This window comes from Heptranchias perlo, chromosome 21 (assembly GCF_035084215.1).
Source record: "Heptranchias perlo isolate sHepPer1 chromosome 21, sHepPer1.hap1, whole genome shotgun sequence".
Lineage (NCBI taxonomy): Eukaryota > Metazoa > Chordata > Chondrichthyes > Hexanchiformes > Hexanchidae > Heptranchias > Heptranchias perlo.
Window position 1 is genome coordinate 6610340 of NC_090345.1, and position 15970 is coordinate 6626309.

The 15970-nt window shown below is 41.6% G+C and overlaps 1 protein-coding gene across 1 annotated transcript in view; it reads right to left on the reverse strand.

Moving 5' to 3' along the window:
* sfrp5 (secreted frizzled-related protein 5) overlaps positions 1–15970 on the reverse strand; it is a 95606-nt gene that overhangs the window by 55959 nt on the left and 23677 nt on the right. Inside the window, exon 2 of the mRNA XM_068002691.1 lies at positions 11134–11211. Within this exon, the coding sequence (XP_067858792.1) occupies positions 11134–11211 (78 nt within the window). The remainder of the gene's footprint in view (positions 1–11133; positions 11212–15970) is intronic.

Sequence of the window (15970 nt, forward strand, 5' to 3'; positions counted from 1 at the left end):
CATTTCAAAAGTACTTCATTGGCTGTAAAACGTTATGGGACATCCTGAGGTTGTGAAAGGCGCTATATAAATGCAAGTCATTCTTTCTTTCGAAGCCCAGAAGAAGGTTCTCTTCAACAAACCAACACAAGGGGATCGTCATCATTCACCTGAACAGGCAGCAGGAGCATTTTGAGTGGGTTCCACAGAATTTTTTGCACTACAAAACTGCAAAAGTTTGTTCTTCAAAATCAAGGTAGCGCCGATTTTAACCCTGGATGGAAACTGGACAGGGTGGGCAGTTAAAATGGCCGCTGCGACTTACCCCCACCGATCCCGCTGCCTTCCTGCGGGGCTGCAATTTTAATCTGCACTTTTGGGCAGGTGCGAGGGACGCCCGCCGGAAGCCGGGGAAGAGGGTGGGGGGGGGGATCCTTCTTTAAAGGTAGAGATTGGGCTCTGATGACTGCAATTTTAACCCAGGCCTGAACGGGAAAGTCATGTGGCTTTCCGCTCCAGGCCAACCTGGTGACAAGAGGAGCCGCACCCAATCAGGAGAGGCCCCGAGAGGTGAGGGTTCCTTGTGGATCAGGAAGAGCAGGAGTGCTCCTCTGGGCCCCACAAGGAAACCTTGGGCCTCCTCCTTTTGCCCTGGGGTTCCATCCCCCCTTCCCCCTTCCTCCTTCCCTCCCGAACCCCCTGCCAAACGTTTACATGATTGCTGGGGACCATTCCTGTGGCCCGAAAATCCTGCTCCCGCCTGGCCGACTTGCTCTTCCCGCTGGGAGACTGACGGGGCCCGTGCGGATGAGGCCCGGGAGTTAAAATCTCCCGAGCCTCACCTTGTGGAGGGACAGATGGTTGTCTGAGCACCTTGGCCCCTCCTCTCCTCCAATATCCGTACAACTCGTACTATGAGTTAAAATTGGCCCTTGTATATATTTCTTTAACACACATGAAGACGTGGCAATCACTATTGAGGTTAGAGCTTCAGACCATAGGAAAGCACACAATGAACAACGGATCTTCAACCCACCAGCTCCTGTCCATCCACAGACCACAAAACAAATATCCACCCCACCATCGACCCTCCTGGGGGAAAGTTCCACACAAGTACTCCCCAATCCCCAAAGGTAATCAATCAAACATCCGGAATATTCTAAAGCTTTCAATTAGCAGCAAAGTAAAGGTAGGACCTCAAATTAGTGTTGCCAACTCTGGTTGGACATATTCCTGGAGGTGTCATCACATGACCTCCAAACATCCCGCTCCCACACTCCTGCCATTGGTCGCCCGATACGCCCATCCTCGTGACACTCCACCTTCCCACAGCCAATCGGAAAGCGAGCAGTCTCTTTGTTACTTGATTGGATGATTCTTAACTGTCAGTCAAACAGCCTTTTTTCCCATGTCCAAAATTTTTATAATTAGTAAACAAAAGTGTTCAAAGCAAATAAAAACGAAGCACAATTTTGTTTTAATGCCCCGATAATTTCTCTCCCGGGTGTTTTGCTCACAGCAGTGTCCTGGAGCTTAATCTTTAATTCCTGGAGACTCCAGGGTAACCCTGGAGGGTTGGCAACCTGACCTCAAACCATGACCCCCCCTAACCCCCCCTAACCCCCCCCACTGGTCTTGCCTACACCCTGTCCCCTGTCTGTTTCCAGGTTGTGGCGATTGGCACTAATCCGAGATATCAACAGACTAGTTTCTACATGAAATGATCTGTGGCACAGAATCGACTTTCTTTCCAACCCTAATTCTCTTCCGATAATGAAAATAAAGAGCTTTTTTTTATTAAGGAATGCTGTGATGTGGACTGGACAGTAAGTATCGACCATTAATCTTACTGATTTAAAAGTAACGATTTTTTTTAGCATTTAAACACGAGCACAGCTTTCAAATTACACAATTCTGAAACAAATACGTTACAGATTTCCCATTTACTTTATGGCACCCAGGTAATTTTTTAAAAAACATTTCTGTTGATGTTCTGGCATTGCAGCTGGAGGGTCGTCATAGAATCATAGAGTCATAGAATCATAGAGTCATAGAATCATAGAGTCATAGAATCATAGAATCAAGTCATAAAATCATAGAATCATAGAGTCATTGAATCATAGAGTCATAAAATCATAGAGTCATTGAATCATAGAGTCATAAAATCATAGAGTCATAGAATCATAGAATCATAGAATCATAGTGTCATTGAATCATAGAATCATAGTGTCATTGAATCATAGAATCATAGAGTCATTGAATCATAGAGTCATAGAATCATAGTGTCATAGAGTCATACAATCATAGTGTCATTGAATCATAGAATCATAGAGTCATTGAATCATAGAATCAAAGAATCGTAGAGTCATAGAATCATAAAATCATAGAATCATAGAGTCATTGAATCATAGAGTCATACAATCATAGAGTCATAAAATCATAGTGTCATTGAATCATAGAATCGTAGAGTCATTGAATCATAGAATCAAAGAATCGTAGAGTCATACAATCATAGAGTCATAAAATCATAGAGTCATAGAATCATAGAATCATAGAGTCTTTGAATCATAGAATCATAGAATCATAGTGTCACAGAATCACAGAATCATAGAGTCATAGAGTCATAAAATCATAGAGTCATAGAATCATAGAGTCATAAAATCATAGAATCATAGAGTCATTGAATCATAGAATCATAGAATCATAGTGTCATAGAGTCATACAATCACAGAGTCATAAAATCATAGAATCATAGAATCATAGAGTCATAAAATCATAGAGTCATAAAATCATAGAATCATAGAGTCATAGAATCATAGAATCATAGTGTCATTGAATCATAGAATCATAGAGTCATAGAGTCATAGTCATTGAATCATAGAGTCATAGAATCATAGAGTCATAAAATCATAGAATCATAGAGTCATTGAATCATAGAATCATAGAATCATAGTGTCATTGAATCATAGAATCATAGAGTCATAGAGTCATAGTCATTGAATCATAGAGTCATACAATCACAGAGTCATAAAATCATAGAATCATAGAGTCATAGAATCATAAAATCATAGAGTCATTGAATCATAGAATCATAGAGTCATAGAGTCATAGTCATTGAATCATAGAGTCATAGAATCATAGAGTCATAAAATCATAGAATCATAGAGTCATTGAATCATAGAATCATAGTCATAAAATCATAGACTCATAGAGTCATTGAATCATAGAGTCATTGAATCATAGAGTCATAGAATCATAATCATAGCATCATAGAGTCATAGAATCATAATCATAGCATCATAGAGTCATAGAATCATAGAGTCATAAAATCATAGAATCATAGAGTCATAAAATCATAGAATCATAGAGTCATTGAATCATAGAATCATAGAGTCATAAAATCATAGAATCATAGAGTCATAGAATCATAGAATCATAGAGTCATAAAATCATAGAGTCATAGAATCATAGAATCATAGAGTCATAAAATCATAGAGTCATTGAATCATAGAATCATAGAGTCATAAAATCATAGAGTCATTGAATCATAGAATCATAGAGTCATAGAACCATAGAATCAAGTCATAAAATCATAGAATCATAGTCAGAAAATCATAGAATCATAGAATCATAGAGTCATAAAATCATAGAGTCATAGAATCATAGAATCAAGTCATAAAATCATAGAATCATAGAGTCATTGAATCATAGAGTCATAAAATCATAGAGTCATTGAATCATAGAGTCATAAAATCATAGAGTCATAGTGTCATAAAATCATAGAGTCATAGAGTCATTGAACCATAGAGTCATAAAATCATACAGTCATAGAATCATAGAATCATAGAATCATAGAGTCATTGAATCATAGAGTCATAAATTCATAGAATCATAAAATCATAGAGTCATAGAGTCATAGAATCATAAAATCATAGAGTCATTAAATCATTGAGTCGTAGAGTCATAGTCATTGAATCATAGAGTCAGAGAATCATAGAGTCATAAAATCATAGAATCATAGAGTCATAAAATCATAGAATCATAGAATCATTGGGCTCGAATTTAGCAGGCCTGCGGGTTCCCAGCGGGTGGTCCTCCGGGAGCGTGGTCAACACGCTCGGCGAAATTAGTGGGTTGCCCGCGCGATCGTAGCAGGCAACACACTAATAGGAATCAATTACCTGCTCCTCCGGGGTCCACGCTGCTGGTCTGCGCGTCGGGCGGGCTGCGCATGCGCAGTACGATCTGTCAGCTGGAGGCTCTCTAGTTAAAGGGGCAGTCCTCCACTGACAGATGCTGCAACCAATGGAACAAATTGCAGCATGGAGCAGCCCAGGGGGAAGGCTGCTCCCAGTTTAATGATGCCTCACCCCAGGTATCATCAGATGGGGTGAGGAGGAGGGGGAGGACACAGATCTTCCCCCCGGCGGGCGGGAGGAAGCGGCCTGCCTCTGCCACCAAGAAGGCCTGGCTCGAGGTGGCAGAGGGGGTCACCTGCGCCACCAACATATCGCCCACCTGCATACAGTGCAGGAGGCACTGCAATGACCGCAGTAGGTCAGCCACAGTGAGAACACGAAGTCTTTCCCCTACACTCCGTCTGCCACAACACTGCCCCCACCCCACATCTCCTTTGGCACTGCCAACACTACTCTGTCACATCACCCCTCATACCCACTCAAACCCCATCCTCATCTTACCTCCACCTACTCACCTCGCCAGTACTCATCCTGCCACTAACACGCAACCCAATCCTCATACAATCTCATGGCTCTATCCCATACTCACCCTCTCGTGCATCTCCCTCACAGCCAGCCTCACTCAACCTGCCACCACCTGTGCTGCAGCCACAGGGCATGCATCACATATGTGCAGTAGGCAGGGTAAGGCAAACGTGTCGTGAGCATGAAGGGGGTGCACAAGGGTGTCGGAGGATTTGCCATGGGTGTTACCTATATTGAATTTCAGAGCAACAAACAGCACACATTATATTGACACCACCACTGCCATGTCTCCGCGAATCCTGTCCGTTGTGTCCAATAATGCCCGCTCCTGGGTATCACTATGAGGACCCACCACTGATGCCACCCATCGTGTTACTGCAGAGTAGGTGCAGGTGTATTTGCAGGGCTCTTCCGCGCAGACGACTGAGAGACATCTGAGGTGTAGCCGGCTGCACCCTGGAAGGATGCGGAGGAGAAGTTGTGGAGGGCAGTGGTGACTTTGACAGCGACAGGTAAGCAGTTGGTGCTGGGGCCAGCCAGGAGCCGCTCGGCATGAAAGAGCCTGCAGATCTCCACGACTACATGTCGAGCGAATCTGCGCCTCCGTGTGCACTGCTGCTCGGAGAGGTCCGGGGAGCTGCGCCTCGGTCTGTGGACCCTGTGGCGAGGGTAGTGCCCTCTGTGATGCGTCTCTCTCTGCGGTAGCCCTCCCTCCTGCTGTGCAGGTGGGCGTGCAACAACCCCATGTTGGGGGCTCCACGTCTCTGCGGCGGACGGCGTGGACTGCGAGGCTGCTGGGGCTGGTCATGCTGTTCGTCCTCCGAGGGTGTCCACGCACCACCCATCTGGCAGGTGTTGGTCTGAGGGGTTGTGCAGGGTAGGTGGGTGGTTCCTCGGACTGGGGCTGCAGTTTCGTGTCGGTCTGTCCTCTGGCTTGGCGGGGGGTGGTGGGGGGCAGGGGTTGCCCTATGTGACGCGGTGGCCTCCTGCGTGGGTGAGGGCTCTCCCCCATGGGGTGCACCTTGGCACCTGCCACAGGCTGCTGGCTGCAACACGCCTGGTTGGAGAGAGACTGTTTCCCCCAGTGTGTGAAACAGTCTGCGATGCAGGTAAAATCCCACACTTCCTCTTTTGACAGCTGATTCAGCTCATTAACTGACCTCAACAAGCAAGGTAAGTACACTCAAGTGGAACCCCGCTGGCTTTAATTGCCTGCGGGATTCCCACCAGCGGGGGCCACGCACGCAGCCCCGCACGTCATCGGGGAACCCGGAAGTGGTCGGGATTGCGGCGCGATCCGGTCGCGTGACCTCATATCGGGATTTTCGGGGCCCCCCCGTTGGAAACCCGCAGGAAACCTGACCCTAAAATTGAGCCCATAGAGTCATAGAATCATAGAGTCATAAAATCATAGAATCATAGAGTCATAGAATCATAGAGTCATTGAATCAGAGTCATAGAATCATAGAGTCAAAAAATCATAGAATCATAGAGTCATTGAATCATAGAATCATAGAGTCATAAAATCATAGAGTCATAAAATCATAGAGTCATTGAATCATAGAATCATAGAGTCATTGAATCATAGAGTCATAAAATCATAGAGTCATTGAATCATAGAGTCATAAAATCATAGAATCATAGTGTCATTGAATCATAGAGTCATAGAATCATAGAGTCATTGAATCATAGAGTCATAAAATCATAGAGTCATTGAATCATAGAATCATAGAGTCATAAAATCATAGTCATAAAATCATAGAATCATAGAGTCATTGAATCATAGAGTCATAAAATCATAGAGTCATTGAATCATAGAGTCATAAAATCATAGAATCATAGTGTCATTGAATCATAGAGTCATAGAATCATAGAGTCATTGAATCATAGAGTCATAAAATCATAGAATCATAGAGTCATAGAATCATAGAGTCATAGAATCATACAGTCAATGAATCATAGAGTCATAAAATCATAGAATCATAGAGTCATAGAATCATAGAGTCATTGAATCATAGAGTCATAAAATCATAGAATCATAGAGTCATTGAATCATAGAGTCATAGAATCATAGAGTCATTGAATCATAGAGTCATTGAATCATAGAGTCATAAAATCATAGAATCATAGAGTCATAGAATCATAGAGTCAGAAAATCATAGAATCATAGTGTCATTGAATCATAGAGTCATAAAATCATAGAGTCATAGAATCATAGAATCATAAAATCATAGAGTCATAAAATCATAGAATCATAGAGTCATTGAATCATAGAGTCATAAAATCATAGAGTCATTGAATCATAGAGTCATAAAATCATAGAATCATAGAGTCATAAAATCATAGAATCATAGAGTCATAGAGTCATAAAATCATAGAGTCATAAAATCATAGAATCATAGAGTCATAGAGTCATAAAATCATAGAGTCATAAAATCATAGAGTCATAGAGTCATTGAATCATAGAGTCATAAAATCATAGTCATTGAATCATAGAGTCATAAAATCATAGAATCATAGAATCATAGAGTCATAAAATCATAGAGTCATAGAATCATAGAATCATAGAGTCATAAAATCATAGAGTCATAAAATCATAGAATCATAGAGTCATTGAATCATAGAGTCATAAAATCATAGAATCATAGAGTCATAAAATCATAGAGTCATAAAATCATAGAATCATAGAGTCATTGAATCAGAGTCATAGAATCATAATCATAGCATCATGGAGTCATAGAATCATAGAGTCATAAAATCATAGAGTCATAAAATCATAGAATCATAGAGTCATTGAATCATAGAGTCATAGAATCATAGAGTCATTGAATCATAGAGTCATAAAATCATAGAATCATAGAGTCATAGAATCATAGAGTCATTGAATCAGAGTCATAGAATCATAGAGTCATAAAATCACAGAATCATAGAGTCATTGAATCATAGAATCATAGAGTCATAAAATCATAGAATCATAGAGTCATAAAATCATAGAGTCATTGAATCATAGAATCATAGAGTCATTGAATCATAGAGTCATAAAATTATAGAGTCATTGAATCATAGAGTCATAAAATCATAGAATCATAGTGTCATTGAATCATAGAGTCATAGAATCATAGAGTCATTGAATCATAGAGTCATAAAATCATAGAGTCATTGAATCATAGAATCATAGAGTCATAAAATCATAGAATCATAGAGTCATTGAATCATAGAGTCATAGAATCATAGAGTCATTGAATCATAGAGTCATTGAATCATAGAGTCATAAAATCATAGAATCATAGAGTCATAGAATCATAGAGTCAGAAAATCATAGAATCATAGTGTCATTGAATCATAGAGTCATAAAATCATAGAGTCATAGAATCATAGAATCATAAAATCATAGAGTCATAAAATCATAGAATCATAGAGTCATTGAATCATAGAGTCATAAAATCATAGAGTCATTGAATCATAGAGTCATAAAATCATAGAATCATAGAGTCATAAAATCATAGAATCATAGAGTCATAGAGTCATAAAATCATAGAGTCATAAAATCATAGAATCATAGAGTCATAGAGTCATAAAATCATAGAGTCATAAAATCATAGAGTCATAGAGTCATTGAATCATAGAGTCATAAAATCATAGTCATTGAATCATAGAGTCATAAAATCATAGAATCATAGAGTCATAAAATCATAGAATCATAGAATCATAGAGTCATAAAATCATAGAGTCATAGAATCATAGAATCATAGAGTCATAAAATCATAGAGTCATAAAATCATAGAATCATAGAGTCATTGAATCATAGAGTCATAAAATCATAGAATCATAGAGTCATAAAATCATAGAGTCATAAAATCATAGAATCATAGAGTCATTGAATCAGAGTCATAGAATCATAATCATAGCATCATAGAGTCATAGAATCATAGAGTCATAAAATCATAGAGTCATAAAATCATAGAATCATAGAGTCATTGAATCATAGAGTCATAGAATCATAGAGTCATTGAATCATAGAGTCATAAAATCATAGAATCATAGAGTCATAGAATCATAGAGTCATTGAATCAGAGTCATAGAATCATAGAGTCATAAAATCATAGAATCATAGAGTCATTGAATCATAGAATCATAGAGTCATAAAATCATAGAATCATAGAGTCATAAAATCATAGAGTCATTGAATCATAGAATCATAGAGTCATTGAATCATAGAGTCATAAAATCATAGAGTCATTGAATCATAGAGTCATAAAATCATAGAATCATAGTGTCATTGAATCATAGAGTCATAGAATCATAGAGTCATTGAATCATAGAGTCATAAAATCATAGAGTCATTGAATCATAGAATCATAGAGTCATAAAATCATAGAGTCATAAAATCATAGAATCATAGAGTCATTGAATCATAGAGTCATAAAATCATAGAGTCATTGAATCATAGAGTCATAAAATCATAGAATCATAGTGTCATTGAATCATAGAGTCATAGAATCATAGAGTCATTGAATCATAGAGTCATAAAATCATAGAATCATAGAGTCATTGAATCATGGAGTCATAGAATCATAGAGTCATTGAATCATAGAGTCATAAAATCATAGAATCATAGAGTCATTGAATCATAGAGTCATTGAATCATAGAGTCATTGAATCATAGAGTCATAAAATCATAGAGTCATTGAATCATAGAGTCATAAAATCATAGAATCATAGTGTCATTGAATCATAGAGTCATAGAATCGTAGAGTCATTGAATCATAGAGTCATAAAATCATAGAATCATAGAGTCATAGAATCATAGAGTCATTGAATCATAGAGTCATAAAATCATAGAATCATAGAGTCATTGAATCATAGAGTCATAGAATCATAGAGTCATTGAATCATAGAGTCATTGAATCATAGAGTCATAAAATCATAGAATCATTGAGTCATCGAATCATAGAGTCAGAAAATCATAGAATCATAGTGTCATTGAATCATAGAGTCATAAAATCATAGAGTCATAGAATCATAGAATCATAAAATCATAGAGTCATAAAATCATAGAATCATAGAGTCATTGAATCATAGAGTCATAAAATCATAGAATCATAGAGTCATAAAATCATAGAATCATAGAGTCATAGAGTCATAAAATCATAGAGTCATAAAATCATAGAATCATAGAGTCATAGAGTCATAAAATCATAGAGTCATAAAATCATAGAGTCATAGAGTCATTGAATCATAGAGTCATAAAATCATAGAGTCATTGAATCATAGAGTCATAAAATCATAGATTCATAGAGTCATAAAATCATAGAATCATAGAATCACACGGTCATAAAATCATAGAGTCATAGAATCATAGAATCATAGAGTCATAAAATCATAGAGTCATAAAATCATAGAATCATAGAGTCATTGAATCATAGAGTCATAAAATCATAGAATCATAGAGTCATAAAATCATAGAGTCATAAAATCATAGAATCATAGAGTCATTGAATCAGAGTCATAGAATCATAATCATAGCATCATAGAGTCATAAAATCATAGAGTCATAGAATCATAGAGTCATAGAGTCATAGAGTCAGAAAATGATAGAATCATAGTGTCATTGAATCATAGAGTCATATAATGATAGAATCATAGAGTCATAAAATCATAGAGTCATAGAATCATAGAGTCATAGAGTCATAAAATCATAGAGTCATAAAATCATTGAGTCATTGAATCATAGAATCATAGAATCATAAAATCATAGAATCATAGAGTCATTGAATCATAGAGTCACAAAATCATAGTCATAGAGTCATAAAATCATAGAATCATAGTCATAAAATCATAGTGTCATTGAATCATAGAGTCATAAAATCATAGTGTCATTGAATCATAGAGTCATAGAGTCATAGAATCATAGTGTCATTGAATCATAGAGTCATAAAATCATAGAATCATAGAGTCATAAAATCATAGAATCATAGAATCATAGAGTCATTGAATCATCGAGTCATTGAATCATAGAATCATAGAGTCATAAAATCATAGAGTCATTGAATCATAAAATCATAGAATCATTGAATCATTGAATCATAGAGCCACAGAGCACAGCAGGAGGCCATTCAGCCCATTGTGCCTGTGCCGGCTCTTTGAAAGAGCTGCTCAGTTTTTTACTGCTAACAAAATGTGAGCTTTGCCTCACTCATCCTTTCGCCAGTTTTTACTGTTTAACCCCCAACACTCCGCTCTCCATCAACCATCCTCAGATGGGCCGGGAGAGATGAGATCAACTGTGATACCGAACAACTTTGGGACTTTCTGGGGATTAACCCCAACCCATCGGGGGCTGAGAAATGCCGACGCCTTAAACGAGCTTTAACTCCGACAGTTCTGCTCGCATGCTGAATGGAGATAATCGAATGGGCCAAAGACTCACCAAATTCACTCGCGCAAAAGTGCTCCAGAATGACGTCTGCCTTCATCTCATTGTCGCACGGGGGACAGATCTTCGAGACTGCAGTGAGGGGGACAAAAAAAATATCGAGCGATTTAGGTTTTTGGTTTGTGACCAGGCCTTTTTTTTTTGCATCGAGACAAATACAGCCGAGCGTCTACTTGTCGATCTGATTCACAGTTAAAAACAAAAGCAGCTGTCACGCTCCCCCCATCTGCTCATCGAAGCACATCAACCCGGCTACCAAAGTGGGTAAGAGCAGGCCCGTTGACCCCAGGATCGTTCTGTGACGCAGACGCAAACCTCCGCACACAATTTATTGACAGCAACACTTACATTACTCCAGAATTACATGGAATTTACAGCACAGAAACAGACCATTCGGCCCAACTGGTCTGTGCTGGTGTTTATTTATGCTCCACACGAGCATAAACACGAACACAACAACAACAGCTTGCATCTATATATGGGGTCTTTCATGACCTCAGGACATCACAAAGCGCTTTACAGCCAATGAAGTACATTTTTTGAAGTGTGATCACTTTTTTAATGTAGGAAACATGGCAGCCAATTTGCGCACAGCAAGATCCCACAAACAGCAATGAGATAATGACCAGATAATCTGTTTCTAGTGATGTTGGTTGAGGGATAAATGTTGGCCCAGGACACTGGGGGAGAACTCCCCCTGCTCTTCTTCGAATAATGCCGTGGGATCTTTTGCATCCACCTGAGGGGGCCGACGGGGCCTGGGTTTAAGGTCTCATCTGAAAGACGGCACCTCCGACAGTGCAGCACTCATTCAGTTTGACATATAAAAATGTCTCAAGATGCTTCACAGTAGTGTAACCAGACATAAATGGATGCCGAGCCAAAGGAGGAGATATTAGGAGGGGTGACCAAAAGCTTGGTCAAAGAGGTGGGTTTTAAGGAGGGTTTTAAAGGGAGAGAGGGAGGTGGAGAGGTTGAAAAGTTTGGTGAGGGAATTTCAGAGCGTGGGTCCATGGCTGAAGGCACAGCCGCCAATGGTGGGGTGACGGGTGAGCGGGACTTGGCGCATTAATGGTTAATATTGGATAGCCGGGAAATTCTGGCCTAGATTTACCACCACCCCCCCGCCAATTTGTTTGCCAATCTGGTGTGGACAGGAAGGCTCGGGGAAGCAGCCGGGCTGCTGCCTCTTGCCTCGGCCTCCTGCTGCTTCCCTCCCTCCCCCCCACGAGTACCCGCTTCGCAGGAGGCTCGTGATTTTTTGGGCCTACTAATTACAGAACAGAAAGGATGGAGAGGACGAATAAAACAGTGAGGACTGGTTTTATGTCCCAAATTTAATTCAAGTTGTGAAAAAAAAAGGACTGAACATCTTAGATCCCTTAAGTTCCAGCAAAATCTTAGATTATATCCAGTCGACTTAATTAAATTGAGCTTAATTCAAATATTAAAACATTGTTATCTTAAATCTCACTAAATTAAATTACTTCATGGCATTAATATCACCCCTGACCTTAGATACTGTTAAGATGAAATGTACTCCTCATACACAGAGTACATACAGTTCAGCAAGTGATGGGAAAGTGTTACATTTGTAAGTTAAGAACAACTACATTCGGATGAGATGTTAAACCGAGGCCCCGTCTGCCCTCTCAGGTGGACGTAAAGGATCCAACGGCCACTGTTCTGAAAAAGAGCAAGGGGAGTTCTCCCTGGTGTCCTGGGCCAACATTTATCCCTCAACCAACATCACTAAAAAACAGATTATCTGGTCATTATTTTGTTGCTGTTTGTGGGACCTTGCTGTGCGCAAATTGGCTGCCACGTTTCCTACATTACAACCGTGATTACACTTCAGAAGTACTTCATTGGTTGTAAAGCGCTTTGGGATGTCCTGAGGTCATGAAAGGCGCTATATAAATGCAAGTTCTTTCTTTTTTCTTTCACCCACAGAGAAAGTGACTGAGCAACCAAGTGGGCGAGGGTTGCCTTCAACACCACCCTTTTATCTCTGGGATTTGAGTTTGAATCCAGCCCAGGGAGCTGCGATGAAAGCCTTCTATCGCCACCCGCCATAAGCTTTTGTGAAGTCCTAACCCAGTTGCCGTTGGATACCCGGTTAACAGAGCAAACCGGATCCTAAATTGACAGTCGCACCAAGAAGGGAGGAAATTCCCCTTCAGCAGATGAAATCGCTTGGCTAGAATCCATGGGGGAACAGGTCATACCCGGTCGGAGAAAGAAGAGGGATTGCTGGCTGGACCGAGGCCTTGAACCCGAAGGAGCCGTTGAAGAAACCCTGGTGCAAAAAGCCCAGCGTGTGTGGAAAGGAACAAGGGGTTTGGAGAGAGTTGTCGAACTTGCTGGAAAACCTTTGTGAGGCAATTATAGGATTTAAGTCAATCAGCAGAGGCATTTACTCGATGATGCGATTGTTGGTTTAATGACTGGGCTGTTTACACCTGCTGTAATCCTTTCCCACAAGGTTTGTTGACTTTACTGGAGTGGGACAGGCTGTGCTTTTTAAGAGTGATTCCCAAAAGCCACGGTTTACCTGACCTCAGCAGGTGAACACGACATTGAATTATGTCCCTTTACGCTACAGGGTTGTTTCTCAGTGAAAATACCACTGCAGCCGTCCCTGTAGTATAAGTGACCCAATATTCTTACCATAGGGGAGAAAGACAGGACCTGCATTTATACAGAGGCTTTCATGACCTCAGGACGTCCCAAAGTGCTTTACAGCCAGTGAAGTACATTTTGAAGCATAGTCACCTGTTGTAATGTAGGGAAACGCAGCAGCCAATTTACACACAGCAAGATCCCGCAAACAGCAATGAGATAATGACCAGATAATCTGTTTTTATTGATGTTGGTTGAGGGATAAATATTGGGCAGGACACCGGGGAGAACTCCCCTGCTCTTCTTCAAATAGTGCCATGGGTCCTTCTACGTCCACCCAAGAGGGCAGATGGGGGCAGCGCTCCACTGTCGGATGAGACATTAAATCGAGGCCTCTTTTGCCCTCTCAGGTGGACGTAAAATGCGGATTTTCTAAGGAGGCTGGGTTAAACCAACTCCAGTACAGTGAGTGAAAGAACCCGATTAAAATAGAACTATTGGTCCGATAGTTTCTTTCTATATGTGGGGGAATTGCCTCGTTCCACGGTGCAGTGTGTTATAGTGTGAGAAGGGGGCCCTGCAGGAAACGATTAATCGAGACTGTTGGTAACACTCGTGTGAATGATGCTTTGCCACAAGCTTTGTCTCAATCGGGGTATCAGATTGGTTCATTATATGAGCAGAAAGCAAAATACTGCAGATGTTGGAAGTCTGAAAGAAAAGCAAAAGATGCTGGAAACACTCAGCAGGTCAGGCAGCCTCTACGGAGACAACGGACAAGGGGATAGAGATTTGTCTCGGAACATAGGATCAGGAGCCGAAATGTGGGCGGTAGCGCTAACGGGGGAGTATCGAATCGGCTACCCCTTATACACCCGCCCCTTATACACCCGCCCCTTATACACCCGTTATACACCCGCCCCTTATACACCCACCCCTTATACACCCGCCCCTTATACACCCGTTATACACCCGCCCCTTATACACCCGCCCCTTATACACCCGTTATACACCCGCCCCTTATACACCCGTTATACACCCGCCCCTTATACACCCGCCCCTTATACACCCGCCCCTTATACACCCACCCATTATACACCCGCCCATTATACACCCGCCCCTTATACACCCACCCCTTATACACCCGCCCATTATACACCCGCCCATTATACACCCGCCCCTTATACACCCGCCCCTTATACACCCGCCCCTTATACACCCGCCCCTTATACACCCACCCATTATACACCCGCCCATTATACACCCGCCCCTTATACACCCACCCGTTATACACCCGCCCCTTATACACCCACCCCTTATACACCCGCTCCTTATACACCCGTTATACACCCGCCCCTTATACACCCGCCCCTTATACACCCGCCCCTTATACACCCGTCATACACCCGCCCATTATACACCCGTTATACACCCGCCCCTTATACACCCGCCCCTTATACACCCGCCCCTTATACACCCACCCATTATACACCCGCCCCTTATACACCCGCCCATTATACACTCGCCCCTTATACACCCACCCCTTATACACCCGCCCATTATACACCCGCCCATTATACACCCGCCCCTTATACACCCGCCCCTTATACACCCGCCCCTTATACACCCACCCGTTATACACCCGCCCCTTATACTCCCACCCATTATACACCCGCCCCTTATATACCCATGCCTTAAACACCCACCCCTTATACACCCACCCATTATACACCCGCCCATTATACACCCGCCCCTTATACTCCCACCCGTTATACACCCGCCCCTTATACACCCGCCCCTTATACACCCACCCATTATACACCCGCCCCTTATACACCCGCCCCTTATACACCCGCCCCTTATACTCCCACCCGTTATACACCCGCCCCTTATACACCCGCCCCTTATACACCCAACCCATATACACCCACCACTTAAACACCCGCCCCTTATACACCCGCCCCTTATATACCCACCCCTTAAACACCCACCCATTATACACCCGCCCCTTATACACCCACCACTTAAACACCCGCCCCTTATACACCACCCCTTATACACCCACCCCTTATACTCCCACCCGTTATACACCCGCCCCTTATACACCCGCCCCTTATACACCCACCCCTTATACTCCCACCCGTTATACACCCGCCCGTTATACACCCAACCCATATACACCCACCACTTAAACACCCGCCCCTTATAC